An 18,517-nucleotide genomic window follows, 5' to 3' on the forward strand; every position below is an offset into this window, starting at 1 on the left:
AAAATGTCAGATGAAATGGGCAGTGGGAAAGTCATGGAACATGCTTGTCTTTCACTAGTAACACACATACTCATTTTAGTGTCTCTGCCCTTTAGTAAGCTTCATAGGGCTCTTTGTTGTGCACATAACATCCCTTTTGTTGTTATGGTTGCATATATGTGCATAAAGTTCAATTTTTTTACCCTCTCTGTGTATGGTGATATTAGTGGGGGCGTAGAGCTCCTGGCACATGTGGAAGTCAGAGAGCAGATATATAGAGTCAATTCTCTGCTTCCACCTTTACATGGGTTCTGGGAACTTAACTTAGGTTGCCAGACTTGTATGTGAAGTAACTTTACCCACTGGATCCTCTTGCCAGCTTTCACTATGAGATTTTCTTAAGATATTGAAGTATTTGAGGTGAACTTAGCTGATAAAATGGGTACCCCACTTTTAAACATTGTATTTTCTTTAATCAAGAAAAGAAGTTGGACTTTGGAACCTGTTGAGATTGTATAGCTTTCCAGATTTACATTGTAACTGAATGAACCCTACACCCCTTGTTAGTCTAGAGATTCAGGGCCTCTTTCTTTGGCATTTTGACATTGAATTCACTGCAGAAAACATAATGGGGGGAGAGGGGCAGAAATACTGCCCACCTGATTTCCTTATATAGGAAATTGCAAATAGAAAGGAGGGAGTGAAGGATTTGTTTCCTCATATGAGATAATCTGCACCTGCTTATTCTGGTTTATATTCTTTGTTTTGTTTAATTTTTCATTATGTATGGAGAGGGTACTTATGCCACTGTGCACTCACAGAGGTCAGAGGATTATTTTGTGGAGTTGTATGTCTCCACCTTTATGAGGGTTCTATGGATTGAACTCAGGTCATTAGGCTTGTGTAATCTGATACTAGTAGCTGCCTTTATTCATTGAGCCTTACCTTAGTTATTTTGAAGTAGTATCGTTTTTTCAGTAATTTTCCTTAAATATTTCGGGAAACATGAAATATGGACTTATCTTTCATAAACTCATTCTTTTGACATTCATTCAACAAAAGGGAGCAACAGTTCTTTTGTATCAGTGCTACATTTAGAAATCCTTTGCTGGTTTTTTTCTATAACTTTTGTTGCATTTAGAAAGCCTTTTTTTTTCTGTTACTTTTTAGCTGTAGTTGCATAAGTATATAACTAATAGCATATACAGGGACCAGCTAAAAATGGTTTAAACTAGTCACATAAAGGCAGTATCATCATTTCAAGCAATGGTTAAAAAGTTGGCTTAGATCTGTATACCTTTTACTGAATTTCAGACCTCACTTTATTTGCTGTGTATGTATCTTGCTCTATTTTTTTGAAATGTCAAAAGTCTGGAACTCACTTGATTGGCTATATTTCCAGGATTCCATTGCTGGGTTCATGGGTATGCAACAGCCTTGCTGCTTACAAAAGTTGTCATCTGACATGCTCTAAATTACTCAAATTTTTAAAAAAGTTTTGAAATGTGCATAATTCAAAACTGTATATACTCCAAGTGGTTGGTACTTCCTGTACTGTCTAAAGTAGGATCCAGTTACATGACTATAGCACCACTGCACCTAACAGTTTTATAGGTCTACGCTTTAGAATTAGGTTATTCTTGACAGTGTCATATATTGATGTAGTAATTTTTAAAGTATCAGTCATATTTGCATAAAATTTAGATCACACAAAAAGTTATTACACATTATTAGAACTGAGTTGAAATCATTGATTTTATAATGGAATTGGCTAAATACTCTTTTCTGATAGCAGTTCCCATAATGCTCGCATGTTTCTGTAGATTTTGTACAGCAGCTCTGAGATTTACAGGCTTTTGTGTTGCCCCAAACAAATTGTCCTTCGGGTAAGGGTTTTAACACACACCCTTTTCTTTTTCTCTAGAATGCTGCATGCTCAGTATGGTGAATTAATCCAACCAAGAAATGGTTCAGTTGATGAAACACCAAAAATGTCAGCTGGCCAAATGCTTTTGGTAGCATTTGATGGCATGTTTGCCCAAGTTGAAACTGCTTTTGGCTTGTTAGTTGAAAAGGTAAACATCAACTTTGTTTTGTGAAAGGCGTTAAGTACAGTAGTCATTTACAGAGGAAGTGAGCATTCCTTCTTTCCCTTTGCCATAGTTAAACAAGATGGAAATTCCTGTAGCTTGGAGGAAGATCGACATTATTCGGGAAGCCAGAAGTACCCAGGTCAATTTTTTTGATGATGACAATCACCGTCAGGTGCTAGAAGAGATTTTCTTTTTAAAAAGACTACAGACAATAAAGGAGTTCTTCAGGCTCTGTGGTACTTTTTCTAAAACGTTGTCAGGTAATGTTAGTGTACTGGGTTACATTGCGTTCTTAGTACTCTGGAAGGGATCATGATGGAATAGACTTATTTTAATTGTGCACGTATGACTTCTCAGTGCTTCAAATAAGAGGTTTTATCAAATTTTAATGTTCGGATCCTATTTTAAGTTGATTTTTTTTTTTTTTAGGGTCAAGTTCACTTGAAGATCAGAATACTGTGAATGGACCTGTACAGATTGTCAATGTGAAAACCCTCTTTAGAAACTCTTGCTTCAGTGAAGACCAAATGGCCAAGCCTATCAAGGCCTTTACAGCTGACTTTGTGAGGCAGCTCTTGATAGGACTTCCAAACCAAGCCCTTGGACTCACACTGTGTAGCTTTATCAGCGCCCTGGGTGTAGATATCATTGCCCAGGTGGAGGCAAAGGATTTTGGTGCTGAAAGCAAAGTTTCTGTAGATGATCTGTGTAAGAAAGCTGTAGAGCACAACATCCAGGTAGGGAAGTTCTCACAGTTAGTAATGAACAGGGCTACTGTGTTAGCTAGTTCCTATGACACAGCGTGGAAGAAGCATGATCTGGTGCGCAGGCTGGAAACCAGCATTTCTTCCTGTAAAACAAGCCTGCAGCGGGTGCAACTGCACATCGCCATGTTCCAGGTGAGCAGTTTGTTCAGTGTGGTGTTCCTTACAGTTCCTGTATGCCAATATATAGAAAAAAATATAAATTGGCTCAACTATGCCAAACCAAAGAGAACACTTTTAGGGTTTTTGTGTTTTCTTTGCAATTAATGTGTTAATTAACAGTGAGTATTGGTCATGAATATAATTTGTAGTGGTTGTATTTATTCATGATGTATGGCGGTCTGTGTCCTGTGTTAATTGACTTTATGATTAAATTAAGATAGGTTTCACTGATGCTCCTAAAAATACAATGCATAGAGCTTTGGATCTAAGCCCTTATTTTGGAAACTGATTATAGAAGAATGTTTTATAACGTTAGCACTAAACCAAGTTCTGACATCCTCTCTATAGATTGAGGGTGGTATCCCTCATGAAGGATGGCTTGTGAGGATTAGGCAACTATCTATGAAGATGGTATGCACGATGTGACTCAGAGATGACTTTCTTATTCTTTGATAAATATATGCTTCGACATTGTCAGTAGCATCAAAAAAGTTAAAGTCATTGGAGAGTGTTAGTTTTTGGAATCTGTTTTGACATAACTAGTGGTTATTTTGTTTGTTTCACTTTGGTCAGTGGAACCATGTTTCCTTTTGTTAGAGGTTTTGTCATCACTAGCTATTTTCTTACATCATAAGTTAGGAAAAGTAGTGTATTCAGCCCTAATTATATTAGTTGTGTATTAATAGTCCAGTGTGAGGTTGGGGGTTATGCTTTATGACTTGTGAAAATCTTTTATTATGCTTTGAAATAGCACACAGTTTGGAATTTATTTTCTTAAAATTATCTGTGCTGGGGTTGGGAATGTAGCTAACTTGTAGTTGGCAGTGCATGCACAAGGTCCAGCACTGCGTAAACTCAATTTGGGTACACACTTGTTTGAGTGGGAGGCCATCCTTGGCTATATAGCAAGTTTGAGGCCAGCCTTAGCTATATGAGACCCTGTCTAAAATAATAGTAATAATAATTAATAAAAAAAAAATAAATGCCAAAATTTTTTAATTGACAGTTAATGTTAGGGGAAACCTGTTAGAAATCCTTTCCATTTTTAAATCTGGGCACACTTTTAAGTTGTAAGCATAATGTGTAACTATTGGATTATCATTTACTGTTTACTGGTGCTAGGAATAAGTCTAAGACTTTACACATTGTGTTAGGTGCATCACTAAACTATATCCCCATCTCTTGTATAAGCTGTAGCCCAAATGACTGTCAGAACATTAGAAAAGAAAAAATGGTTTGATAGTGTGTGGAGAGTTCTTTTTCTGCTAGACAATCACACCAGACCCAAAACTAATTTCACTGTATCTTCTTGTCTAGAGATTGACACATCACAAAGACAAGGTGTTTTTTTGTTTTGTTTTGTTTTTAAATGTAGCTCAAGTTGGCCTGGAACTTGTTATCCTCCTGTCTCAGTGTTGGCAAGTGCTGGGATTATAGGGTTATGTCACTAGATCTGGAAAGGTTGTCCTTAAGGCATGCCTACTAAATGTAAGACTTATCAGATGCCTTTAAGAATTCCTGGTGGGGGGCTGAAGAGATGGCTCAGTGGTTAAAAGCACTGGCTGCTCTTCCAGAGGTCCTGAGTTCAATTCCCAGCACCCACATGGTGGCTCACAACCATCTGGTGCCTTCCTCTGGTATGTAGGCATACATACAAGCAGAAGACTATATATATAATAAATCAATAAATCTTTTTTGGTGGCTCATGCCTTTAGTCCCAGCACTTGGGAGGCAGAGGCAGGTATATCTCTGTGAGTTCGAGGCCAGCCTGGTCTACAGAGCGAATTTCAGGACAGGCTCCAAAACAGTACAGAGATACCCTGTCTCAAACACCCCCCCCCCCAAAAAAAAAAAAAAAAAGAAGAAGAATTCCTGTTTGAATGTGGTGTTTTAGTGATCCATGAAGTTCACCAGCAGTTCTCCAAGTCAGGGAAGTTTTCAGTTGGAAGTGATACTTCTTTTCCATCTAATTGTCCCTTTGCTGCAGCTGAGTTTTCTGTCTTCTTCCAGTTTTAACTGCATGCTACCCTCCCCTTATTTATCTGAAGTTTTGTCCTACTGGTTCTACATTCCTTTTTTTCTTTGAATAGTGGCAACATGAAGACCTCCTTATCAACAGACCACAAGCCATGTCAGTCACTCCGCCTCGGTCTGCAATCCTGACCAGCATGAAGAAGAAACTGCATGCTCTCAGTCAGATTGAGACTTCGATTGGAACTGTTCAGGTATGTTTAATTATATTCCTACTAGCACATTCTGATTTGCAAAGTAACTAACTAGTGACATTGATTATATTTCTGCCTATCTTTAGCTTCTAATCCCCGTTCACTTTTTTTTAATTTTGTTTTTATTGAAAATGAAGGGCTTTTCATAGAATGTATTCTGATCACAGTTTCCCCTCCCCCAATCTCCTCCGAGAGCCTCAACCTCCCACCATTACAATACCATACCTTTTTTCTCTCTTAAGAAAACAAGCAGGCAAATAACATTTTTCCCCCCTCTCTTTTAGTTTTACTCTCCAAGGCCAGGGACTCTTACAGTAATGATTTCACCTGGTTTACTATAAATATAAAGTTTGGTTACTTTGTACTGTTTTTTAATTGTTGTTATTGGTTGTATGCTTCCAGCTCTATGTTGAAAATTAAAGTTATTTAAAAAAAAAAAAAACTGGTCTTGCGTGTGAGTGTGTGTGAGTTTGAGTGTGAGACCTTCATAATTTAGATACTTAGTGACATTCTTTTCTGGTTATATAATTTAATAGTATAATATGAAATTCAATACTAATGTTGTATTTTAATTTTGTTTGTTTGTTTGTTTGTTTGTTTGTTTGCTTTGAGACAGGGTTTCTCTGTGTAGCCCTGGCTGTTCTGGAACTCTCTGTAGACCAGGCTGGCCTCGAACTCAGAGACCTGCTGGCCTTTGCCTCCCAAGTACTGGGATTAGAGGTGTGTGACACCACCAGCTGGCTGCATGGCACTTTGGTTGGTTGGTTGGTTGGTTGGTTGGTTGGTTGGTTGGTTTTTGGAGACAGGGTTTCTATGTGACTTTGGAGGCTCTCCTGGAACTAGCTCTTGTAGACCAGGCTGGGTCTTAAACTCACAGAGATCCGCCTGCCTCTGCCTCCCCAAGTGCTGGGACTAAAGGAGTGTGCCACCACTGCCCGGCTCAGTTGGCTATATTTTAAAACTTTGAAGTGAAATTTTTTTTGATCTTGGTTCTTCTTCTTTTTTTTTTTTTTTTTTTTTTGGTTTATTTTTGGTTTTTCGAAACAGGGTTTCTCTGTGTAGCTTTGAGGTTCTTTAAAGTTGGCCAGCAGTCTGCCAGTTGAGCTATGTCTCTAACCATGTTTTCTCCCCCACCCCTAAATTTTTAAACTTGTTTGTTTTTCTTGTGGTAAGAATTGAACAGAGTCTCGTGCTTCCTAGGCAAGTGTTCTGCCACTCAGCTTCATATGTCTGCAGCAATGTTTGGATCTTCTCTCCCCATCCTATCCCCCCATCTCCCACCCCCATTTCTCATTTTGGCATAGAGAAAACAGGTTCTTAACCTGTGTAACCCAAGCTATCCTGGAACTGGCCATTGGTATTCCAATGCTGGGATTGATTACAGGTGTGCCATCATCATGTTGAATCTGTATTTAGTTTTTTTAAAAACTGCTTGTAAAAAATAACCATCACGGGGGCTGGAGAGATGGCTCAGCAGTTAGGGGCACTGACTGCTCTTTCAGAGGACCCTGGTTCAATTCCCAGCACCCACATGGCAGCTCTCACAACTGTCTATAACTCCAAGACCTGACACTTTCACACAGACAGACATACATGTAGACAAAACTCCAATGCACATAAAATAAAAATTAAAAAAAAATCAAGATGATTTTTTTTTTTTTAAATATTTTCTAAATTAAGCAAGCCCACCCATGCTTCTTCTGAATCTCTCTGATCATAAAATGCTTAACAGGGAGCGGAGAGTGTGGCAAGGCTCAGGAATTCTTCTGGCTTTTACAGGAGAAACTAGCAGCCCTTGAAGCAAGCATTGAGCAGCGGCTGAAGTGGGCAGGTGGTGCCAACCCTGCACTGGCACCAGTACTGCAAGATTTTGAAGCAACAATAGCTGAAAGAAGAAATCTTGTTCTCAAAGAGAGCCAGAGAGCAAATCAGGTACTGTGTCCTGCACCTACCATGATACTGTTTCAAGATTGTGAAAGCATTTGAATTTTGTCTGTAGGTGCTTTTGGCTATTTCAGTTGTAGTAATACTGACAAAAGTTAAAATGTGCACTAGAGCTTTTGTAAATATTTGGTGTGTTTTCACAAGGTGTGGGACCAGTCCTCATTCAGATTCTAGAAATGAGTAGTTGGTAGTGCTGTTTCTCACGTCGTCACTCTCCTTCCCCACCCTGTGTGGATTCTCTCTTCACAGGTCACTTTCCTCTGCAGCAACATCATTCATTTTGAAAGTCTACGAACAAGAACTGCAGAAGCCTTAAGCCTGGATGCTGCCTTATTTGAACTAATCAAACGATGTCAACAGATGTGCTCATTTGCATCACAGTTCAACAGTTCAGTCTCCGAGTTAGAGCTTCGTTTATTACAGAGAGTGGTGAGTCGTGTGGGTGTGTTAAAAATAATAAGGCTAGTAACCCAAATTAAAGTTAGTTATCGAAGACTGAATAATATTACATTATTCTATTTAGGACACGACTCTTGAACATCCCATTGGCAGTTCTGAGTGGCTTCTATCAGCACACAAACAGTTGACCCAGGATATGTCCACTCAGAGGGCTGTTCAAACAGAGAAGGAGCAACAAATAGAGACTGTCTGTGAGACCATCCAGAGCCTAGTGGACAGCGTAAAGACTGTGCTCACGGGTCACAACCGGCAGCTTGGAGATGTCAAACATCTCCTGAAAGCCATGGCTAAGGTAATGCATTATGGCTAAGTGTGCCCACTGGCATAGTTTTCCAGTTTCAAGACATTATAGGTTGCTTTGTGGAAAGATGTGACACTTTGTAAATAAAAGTAACTTATCAATTCACATCTTGTAACTTGTTTGTAACTAGGTCAGAATGTATTTTCATCAACCGTTTTTTTAAAGTAGGCATTATGATTTTTGTGCAGAGAGACTCTGAGGCTTAAATTGATTAACTTAGTTTCTGGTGGAGTAGCTGTTTTGGTTTTTAGTGTCTCTTCTTCCCTACTTGTGTCTCCAAACAAATACAGCTTTCTTCCAAAGTGAATGAACTACCATCTCTTCCTGCCAGTAACCCTACTCAGTGTGGTTAATAAGGAAATACATTCCCTGAAAAGGCTTCATCATTGCAAAATAGGGACAGTCATTCCGCTATTTTTTATTTGATGCTGGAAACAAAGGTCCTGTTTTTTGTTTTTTGTTTTTGTTTTTTTTTTGTTTTGTTTTGTTTTGTTTTGTTTTTTAACCAAAAAAAAAAAAACTGACATAATGAGCAGATCAAATGTAGTGACATTTAGATCATTTATTACCTTTTGATCACAAGGTGAGGAATTGCTGGAACACACAAGTCTGTTACTAATGGATTGTGCATTGGTGACAGGATGAAGAGGCTGCTCTGGCAGATGCTGAAGATATCCCCTATGAGAGCAGTGTCAGGCAGTTCCTGGCTGAATATAAATCATGGCAAGACAACATTCAGACAGTTTTATTCACATTAGTCCAAGCCATGGGTCAGGTTCGAAGTCAAGAACATGTTGAAATGCTGCAGGAAATCACTCCCACCTTGAAAGAACTGAAGACACAAAGCCAGAGGTAAGGGTGCTTTCTGGCCAGCTCTCATGACTTAGAAGCAAGGCATGAAAAGTTTTGCTCATGTGTTTGTAAATAGTTATCTGACAAAAACATTCCATAAATAAACATTTCACAAATTTTGTATTTCAGTATCTATAATAATTTAGTGAGTTTTGCATCACCCTTAGTCACCGACGCAGCAAACGAATGTTCAAGTCCAACATCATCTGCTACTTACCAGCCGTCCTTTGCTGCAGGTATGAAAGAGGCCGGATCTTGATGTGTTGACAGTTTATATATACAGGTTTAGGTACTTAGTTATGGCTGAAGGTCTATTGTGTTTATAGTCACTATCTTTTAAAGGTTTTTTGTTTTTTAATGCTGTCACATAGCAAGTTCAGTAATTATCATTGAAAGAACCTAACAATATAGCAGAAATACCTGTATTGAAATACTTTTTAAAAGTTTATCTTAACTGGATGATGGTGCCTCTCACCTAATCCAATTACTGGAGGTAGAGGCAGGGAATTTCTGAATTTAAAGCCAGCCTGGTCTGCAGAGAGAGTTCCATCCTGGACAGTCAGGGCTATACAGAGAAGTCCTATCTTGAAAAAAGAAAAATAAAGTTTATTTTATAAGCCAGGCCTGGGGGAGGTTGAGGAGAGAGGATTGTGAGTTTAAGGCCAGTCTGGCCTAATAGTAAAGACTCTGTCTCAAAAAACAAAGGGACCAGAGAGATGTTTATGAGTGCTTGCTGCTCTTGAAGAAGACAGGAGTTCAGCTCCTAACTCAAAATTTCCCGTTAACTCCAGCTCCAAGGGATCTGATGATACCCAGTCTACCCTCTTTGGGTGGGCATGCCCATGCATGCATATGTACACACACACACACACACACACACACACACACACACACACACACACACACACACACACACACACACACACACACACACACACACACACACACACACCCATATTTACTTACTTATTCACTTGTTTGTTTGTTTCAAAACAGCATCTGTCTACATTGCTGAGCCTGACCTGGAACTTGCTATGTAGACAAGGCTGGCCTTGAACTCAGAGAGATCCCTCTGCTTCTGCCTCATGAGCACTAGCTTCAGACTTTTAATTTTATGATTTAAATTTTTTTCTTTTTTCCTCCTAAGACAGGGTTTCTCTGTGTAACTTTGTAGACTAGACTGGCTTCGAACTCACAGAGATCTGCCTGTCTCTGTCTCCCAAGTTCTGGAATTAAAGGCATGCCCCACCACTGCCCTTCGATACTTAATTATTTTTAAAAGAAATATTCACTGCTAAACCCTGGTTGGCCTAGAACACATAGAGATTCGCCTGCCTCTGTGAGCTGGATTCAAGGTTTGGCTGCCAGCTTCTCTTTTCTTCCTTGTGCTCTTGCTGCTGCTGCTGCTTCTCCAGTATATCCCAGATTCCCTCCCACCCAATGTCCTCATATTCCTTAAAAAACAAACAACAACAACAAAAAAAAACAAGGCAGGTGGTGTTGGCGCATGGTTTTAATCCCAACAGTCAGGAGGGAGAGGTAGGCAGATCTCTGAGTTTAAGGACAGCCTGGTTTACAGAGTTCTAGGACAGCCTAATTACATGGAGAAACCCCATCTTGAAAACAAACAAACCAGCCTGGTGTTGGTGGATCACGCCTTTAATCCCAGCACTTGGGAAGCAGAGACAGTCCGATCTCTGTGAGTTTGAGGCCAGCCTGGTCTACAGAGGGAGTGCCAGGGTAGGCTCCAAAGCTACACAGAGAAACCCTGTATCGAAAAAACAAAAACAAAAAAACAAAAAAAGGAAAAAGAAAAGACAATAAACAAAACAAGCACATATACACAAGACCAAATGAAACAATCTGAACGGACTATTGAATCAGCACTCTCATATCTGGAAAATGCTGTTTCCTTGGAGTCATCCACCACCTCTGGCTTTTTACAAACTTTCTGCCTCTTCTTCTGCATATATCCTTGAGTCTTGAAGGAAGGATGTGATACAGATACCCCACTTAGGGTTGAGTGCTCTAAAGTTTCTCACTCTCTGATACTGTCCAGTTGTGGGTCTCTGTGTTAAATAACCATTTACTGCAAGAAGTTGTTTTGCTGATGAGATTGAGTGATGCACTAATATGGGTCCCGGTTATGTGTAAGGGCTGTGGCAACCCTGATATAGAGCCATTCTCTAGTTGGCAGGGAGTTGCCGAGGAATCGAGATTGTCTGGGATCAGTAGTTTAGGAGGGTGATGAAGAAGCTTTTTCCCACCTTTTTAAGATTTTTAAATTTAATGCATGAATGTTTTGCCTGCATTGTGCACCATATTGGTGCCTTGTGCCCTCAGGTCAGAAGAAAGTGTCAGTCAGATATGCTGGAGCTCCATTTACCAATAGCTGTAAGCCACCATGTGTGTATTGTGAGTTGAACCAGAACCCCTGTACTAGCAGCAAATACTCTAAACTGCTGAGCTGTATCTTCCAGCCCCAATCATTAAGGAACAATTTTTGTGGTTGGTTGGTATGTATAAGCATTGGGTGCCATACACCTTGATGCCCCCCCTTTCATTCATTCATTCATTCATTCATTCATTCCTTCCTATTTATCAGTTTGTTTATTTAGTTCCTTTGGGCTGGGGTACATGGTTTCTTTGTAGCTTTGGAGCCTGTCCTGGAACTTGCTCTGTAGATCAGGCTGGCCTCAAACTCAGAGAGCCACCTATCTCTGCCTCCAGAGTGCTGGGACTAAAGGCGTCCACTTCCACTGTCTGGCTTTTTTTTTTTTTTTTTTTAAGATTATTTTTTTGAGTGTTTGTCTGCCTACAGTGCCCAAGGAGTAGGGGAGAGGTATTGGATCCTCTGGAACTAGAGTTACAGACAGTTGTGAGGTGCTATGTGGGTGCTGGGAATTGAGCCAGGGTCCTCTAGGAGGATCAGTGTTTTTTTAACTGGTGAGCCATCTCTCCATCCCCCTACTTTGCTTTTTGAGACAAGGTCTTGAACTGGCACCTTACCTGGGCTCACAACTTGGCTAGTCCAGTGAGTCCTAGAGACCCACTTGTATCAGCCTCCCTTTTACTGGAATTACAAGTGCACACTGGCTTTTTTTATGCCCTACTTGAGGTATTGCCTGCCACTGTTTATTACTGCATAGTGAAGATGGTTATGTTGTACAGATTCATATATTGAGAGTCCCACTGTTGAGGCTGTATTTTTAGGAACATAATTGTTAATCAAAGGACTTTTACCATTATAAAATTAAGTTCATTTTCAAGGTTGAGTACTGTGGAGTACTTGCTACCAGCCATCCCTTGCGTATGCCCTACCCCCAAGCCCATTTCTGTTTGCATGCAAATTGAGCCACTAATTCCTTTGTCTGTAGCGGTCCGGAGTAACACTGGCCAGAAGACTCAACCTGATGTCATGTCTCAGAATGCTAAAAAGCTGATTCAGAAAAATCTGGCTACATCAGCAGATACTCCACCAAGCACCATCCCAGGAACTGGCAAGAGCATTGCTTGTAGTCCCAAAAAGGCTGTCAGAGATCCTAAAACGGGGAAAGGTAAACAGAATATGAATGCCTTACAATTCTATAATACATAAAGGTTGGTTTGACTAACATATGTCATTGCTTTATAGCTGTGCAAGAGAGAAACTCCTATGCAGTGAGTGTGTGGAAGAGAGTGAAAGCCAAGCTAGAGGGCCGAGATGTTGATCCAAACAGGAGGATGTCAGTTGCTGAGCAGGTGACTATTTTTTAAGCTTAAGTAAGCTTTGTTTTAATGCTGCTGATAGGTTCAAGGATCTCATTTACCCATTTTGATATTTCAAGAGGAAAAAAAGGCCCTTTGACTAACAGAATAGCTCAGTGGGTAAAGGCAATTACCACAAAAGCTTGACAACTTTAAGTTCAATCCTTGGCTTCACATGGTAGAACAAAGAAAGCCATCTGACTCAAGTTGTTCTCTGCCCTCCATATGTCCTCTGATTCTCTGTCTCTCTCCTCTTTCCTCTCTCAACAAAAAGAGGAATCAGCCCCTAAACCTACATTCAGGAGTCAGAAGGTTATTAGTAGCATTGCTTCGGAGTTGTCAAATGCTTATGACTTGACTCTTTACTACTTAGGACTTTCCTTTCAGGCTGTGTCCTCCATAGAAATTTAAGATGTAGGACTGCTCAAATCATCCACCACCCTCAAATTAATTCTCACTTTAAAGATTCTGAAAATTTTAGATGAAGGGAGTTTGACAGTTTTGGGAGGTGTAGACTCTTTAGTCCCAGAATACCCATATGTTTTTATCCAAAGTTTTCCCCTGTTACTAGTTGTGTGTGTCTATATAGCATACCCCCCACTCCTCCCGGTGCTGGGGATTGAACATAGGTCCTTAACAGGTGCTAGACAAGTACTTTACCACTGAGCTATTCGACTCCCAGCTATTTATTATTAAAGATGTACAAGGTTACAGAAAAGTTGTAGGGATGCCAGACTTTTTACCTAGACTAACCATTTATTGCACATACTTTTGTCATTGTTCTGTTCTAAGAATAACATTTCATGGCATAACCCTGAAAGCAAATAATGGTGGGGGGATGGGTAGGCTCCTTATGATCCTTATGAATATAAGGGTTCTGACTTTTTTGTTTGTTTGTTTGTTTGTTTTTTGTTTTTTGTTTTTTTTTTTTTTTTTTTTGGTTTTTCGAGACAGGGTTTTTCTGTGTAGCTTTGGATCCTATTCTGGCACTTGCTCAGGAGACCAGGCTGGCCTCGAACTCACAGAGATGCCTCTGCCTCCCAAGTGCTGGGATTAAAGGCGTGCACCACCAACCCCAGTGGTTCTGACTTTTTCTAAGATACTCAGGCTGTGTATCCTCTGTGGTCATGGAAAGTATCACCTCTTATTACTAGATTTCAACCCAATTTTCCTTTGGGTGATTGGGTTGACTACAACTTATTCAGGAGACAATTCATGGAATTTGTATATAAACTGTGACCTTGCAAGTTCTTGTTGGTTTTCAATTTTGTCCTATCTATGTTCACAGGTTGACTATGTCATTAAGGAAGCAACTAATCTAGATAACTTGGCTCAGCTGTATGAAGGTTGGACAGCCTGGGTGTGAATGGCAACACAGTAGATGAGTCTGGTTAAGCGAGGTCAGACATCCACCAGAATCAACTGAGCCTCAGGCATCCAAAGCCACATCACAGTCGGTGGTGATGCAACTGGGGGCTTACTCTGAGGAAACCTAGGAAATCTCGGTGTACTAGGAAGTGAATCCTGCAGGACAGCTGCACTCAGGGATACGCCCAACACCATGGCCAGGGTCAAAGGTGAAGAAAGCAAGCTCACTGCCTGCACACGGAGATTGTCTTTCTGCCACAGAACAGCTGCAAACGTGTCAGGAGGTTAGCTGAGAAAGAAATCGGGATGCTGCGGAGCACAGAGTGACTTGGAACTCCATTCCACCTGACCCTGTGTGTACAATCCAGGAAAACAAACCCCGCTCAGAAACAGAGAAAACTGGGGCCGCGAAGAACTCACAGCCACGGAAGAGTTGATGCATTCAGATTCTTGAGAAACACTTGTTGCTTGGCAACAGTACTGGTTGGGTTGACCAGTAAGTACCAAAAGGCTATGCTGTATGAATTTCAGAAATGGACTGAAAAAATGGAGAGCAGTGTAACAGACACTACATTGGAAGAACTGACTTCTGAAAATGAAGAGAAAAGCACCCATGGATCCCACTCCTCCCCATCTACCTGTTCCCCGGCTCCCCATTGACCCGCTCTGGTAGATTAGCCAGCTGTCAGACTCACTTTTATTTCAATCCTTACACTTCATAAACTGTCTGTCTCCATGCTGTTACCATAGTTGGAGATGGAAACAGGAGCTTCTCCAAATCCAATGAAAACATGGAAAATTCAAGGATTGTTTAAAGGTCTGATCATCACCTACAAGATGTAACTCTGGTTATTTCAGTCATATCTGTGACTCTTATCATGTACAGTTTCCAGAATTGTCACTGTGCATCCAAACGTAATGAGTCTAACAGACACTGATTTCATGTGCACTCCCCTCTGCTTACAGTGTGCATTTTTTGGAGGTCATTCAAATTTTCCCTCTTCTGTGATTGCTGTAGTTTCTTTCATAGAAAGTAGCTGATCTGATGTAATCTTTTACCTTTTAAGCAGCCAGGATAGAGAACCTATTGGAGTTTGCATTGTTGATGACAGGTTCACAATAAAGTGATGTTCTGGTGGAGGTAGAGTGAAATGTTTTTTAATTCAGTTTTCTCATTTGATACTTTTAATTTACAAAGTGTAATTTTCTTGTACGTTTTAAGGTGTAAATTAAAAGTGCTTTAATTTATCTGGCATTTGGGGGCATGCAAAATGATTCTCACCAGCACCTTTAATTTCAGCTGGTGGTCTGTGAGGGGTTCTGTTTATTTTCTGCATCATTTTATAGCTTACTGTTGAGTGACTAGTGTAGTGAGTCACGATCAAGGCATCCTTCAGTTTAGCATTTTCAGTACTCACTGCTGATCCTCGATAGAAGTCCAGACTAGAATAGAGCTAAAAATCACGTATCAACACAGTAGCACACAGTATTTTGTCTGTTTTCCCAACATTTTAGCAGCTAGTGCAGTGGCCATTTACATTTGCCAGCCTCTACGCACAAGCCTGAAAGGTCCTATGGAAACACTCCATGTGGCTCTGGGCTCTTCTCTGATTGCTATGAGTTTAATTCTAATCTTTACAGGATGGATGTCAGTGTCAGCACTTTCTTAATTATGAGTATTGGAAGACACTGGAATCTCCATGTGTCCAATGACAAGGAACTTTACATTTCATTTGATTTTATTCTTTGATTTTAAGCCTTATTTTCACAAAACAGCCTAGCTGGAATATTGATGCCATACTGTATTTTGCATGCTGCTTTCTTCCCTAGAGGCATTGAGGGCAACTGTACTTGGTAACTTTTGCTCTCTCAAGATTTGTCATTTTTTCAGCCATTCTTCATGCCCATGCCAGCAAGAGCTTTTATATCATAATGATAAAGCCAGCTCATACTTATTTGTCCCTGTAGGTGGTGGTAGTGGTCAGAAATGGCTTCAGGCATCCATGAGTTTCAGGCTTCAGAAGTACCTGGCACCTTAATCCAAGCAAAAATATGACAGCTTAAAAAAACAACCAAAAAAAAAAAATGTGCCTCTGTTGAATTATCCATCCTTTCTATTTTAAACTGATCCCTGAGAGAAGAGTTACAGGGCAGATAAGAGCAACCAAGGACTTCAAAGCTTGCTGCTCACTGCACTCTGGACAAAACCCTCAACTGTATGGTTTGGCTTCCTATGCCATTAGCCTTGCCAGGTTGAGCTTTTATAAGAAGCCTCAAGTGGAAAAAATAGGGCCACTGGGGGGAATGTCTTAAGTAATCATGTAGAGTGCTGTAGTTTTGAAGTCGTACATTTTCTGGTGACAAAATACCTGTGGAAAACCAGGGATATTTTCTTTCTCCAACCCTTCCTCTCCTTCCTCTCTACCCCTCTACTCCGAACTTCCTATCTTTTCTCTCCACTCTTTGATTCAGGGGGTACAGAACAACCTTACATACAACCTCTTCTAATTCAGAGTACCCTTGAGAATTGTTTTGTCTTCAATTAGCTATTATCTGTTTTCAGTTGATTTCTCTACCACACTATGGAAGCTAGTACTTAATGAAACTGTTTCTTTTTACCAAAGTGTCTTGTAGTTCTGTTTCTAGTCATGAGCTGATCACGAAGTTGGCTAGATGATTTCTTTTGATATTGGTGGTGAGTTTTTTTGAGGTGTGAGATTTTTGTGTGAAACTGATAGGTCTTGATCTACTTTCTAAGATCACTGATTCAGAGATCAAATCCCAAGTTCAGGGTGAGAGTTATAATACAAAGGAAAAACTCCCTTTACTTTGCCCTTAACACTTGCCTCTGTTACCTAAGCTTAGTAGTTTTCTTAATATTGTCCAATGTTTGGTGTTATCTACATTGTTTTTTGTTTAATTGTGGTTGTTTTGATGTGTGAAATTTAAGGAAAGAGCCATTTAATAAATGCCAAGCAGGGCAATGCAAGTACAGCCAAATATTAGAGTTGATGTGCAGTCTTAGGTCCTTTTTAATCTGGGGTATTATAGGCAGTACTTTAAATCAGAGTCTTCCTGGCCTATTTCCCTCCACCTTTTTGTAGTTACTCGGGGCTTACTTGTGCAGTACTAAAATTAAAGGAGCTGGTTCTTCTTTTCTCCCAATTCTTTTCTTAGTAATGAACACACCTAAAACTAGCCTGCGACTCCTATTCATACACAGCAGATATCAGTGCTGTGCTGCTGTTAGCTGGATTTCCTGCAGTGCAGGGATGGAACCTTGCACATGCTAGGCAAGTGCTCTACCCCTGAGTTATATACATCCTAGCCCTTACAACTAGCACACTGAAGTATCTTTGTTTCACATGTGTTCAGATGAGTACAAAAACTAACATTGTTTTATATCTTCTTGAATTTATAAAATGTAATTTAGAACCCTCCCCCCCAAATCAAGGAGGCAAAAATTAACGCACTAGTCACTAAAGTCTTCATCTTCAGTTAATTGGAAGAGGTACTAGTGAGCATTGCAACACTTTGATAAGATCGAAGAGAAGGTAGTTCACTGTACTTTGCCTGCTTTTGGGCCTGGATAACATTAATTACAAAAAGCAAACTGAGCTGAGATTCAAAAAAGCAACTGTGTAGAGAATCCTTGAGAATTGGGGCTTGCTGGGGAATTCTAGTGCTAATGTTAAAAACTCAAAATCAGCTGGATGTTTGAAGATGGTAAAGATATTGTTCTGAAACATTTTTCCCTCAAAACAAGCTGATTAACAGTGGTTGTTTTCCCTTTTCCTACGTTTGATTCAGCTCCTGTTTCAGATTACTGTGTTGCTTATTTTTCCAGTTTTACATGTCCTTTATGTTTCCACCTGGAATGTCAGGTGGCAATGACATCACATTTCATGTTTGATTTTTTTTTTAATCCCTTATTTAAGAGCAAGTTGAGTTGAGCTGAATCCTTGTCCTAGTAACATTGTACAAATAGTGGCTTTAAGTTGTAATGCCTCCTGATGGATATAATTTCGTGCTTGTATTTAAGATTAAAAGTTGAATAAATCACACCAGCTTCCTGAAAATGTCCATAATGCATCTTTTGGAAAACAAACATGCCTACTTTGCATTAACATGATAAAGATTGTATGAAATACCTGTTTTTCAAAAAATAAAAGTTCAAGTCTTTAAAGATAACAGCATTTAAGTTCTGAATTTATTGAAGTAGATCCAGAAAGTTAGTTTTGGAACAGAGTTTTTGTGGCTTTTCTATTACCTCTCCAAACTAAAAAAAAATTCTCAAAAAGATTATTTTACTCATTTTTGAACAGTGAAAATTTTATTTCAATAGGAACATTCCTAGGTAAGAATGCCTTTAATCTAGAGTAGGGAAAGGTAAGTTGTTTGAGGCCAGCCTGGTCTACAGAGCAAATTCCAGGATGGCTGGGGCTACAAAGAGAAACCCTCTTGAAAAACAAAAGGCAATGTATGATGCTTCATTTTGGCAATATTAAGAAAACAAAACTGGCAGACCATGATTGGGAGTGAAAGCTCTGAAGGAAGTATCTGGCAGAGTTCATTTGCTGTGCCAAGTTTCTGAGGAAGATTTGTGATAAGGGCTTCTTCATC

General features: G+C 39.8%; 1 protein-coding gene across 1 annotated transcript in view; it reads left to right on the top strand.

The window, feature by feature from the left end:
• Smg1 (SMG1 nonsense mediated mRNA decay associated PI3K related kinase) overlaps nucleotides 1–18,085 on the top strand; it is a 103,555-nt gene extending 85,470 nt beyond the window's left edge. Inside the window, 12 exon segments of the mRNA XM_027410155.2 lie at nucleotides 1,904–2,054; nucleotides 2,143–2,332; nucleotides 2,502–2,971; nucleotides 5,089–5,223; nucleotides 7,003–7,155; nucleotides 7,417–7,596; nucleotides 7,691–7,918; nucleotides 8,568–8,779; nucleotides 8,909–9,015; nucleotides 12,157–12,336; nucleotides 12,414–12,520; nucleotides 13,815–18,085. Of these exon segments, the coding sequence (XP_027265956.2) occupies nucleotides 1,904–2,054; nucleotides 2,143–2,332; nucleotides 2,502–2,971; nucleotides 5,089–5,223; nucleotides 7,003–7,155; nucleotides 7,417–7,596; nucleotides 7,691–7,918; nucleotides 8,568–8,779; nucleotides 8,909–9,015; nucleotides 12,157–12,336; nucleotides 12,414–12,520; nucleotides 13,815–13,892 (2,191 nt within the window). The 3' untranslated portion in view covers nucleotides 13,893–18,085.
• The last annotated feature ends 432 nt before the right edge of the window (nucleotides 18,086–18,517 follow it).

Source organism: Cricetulus griseus, chromosome 3, assembly GCF_003668045.3.
Source record: "Cricetulus griseus strain 17A/GY chromosome 3, alternate assembly CriGri-PICRH-1.0, whole genome shotgun sequence".
Classification (NCBI taxonomy): Eukaryota; Metazoa; Chordata; class Mammalia; order Rodentia; family Cricetidae; genus Cricetulus; species Cricetulus griseus.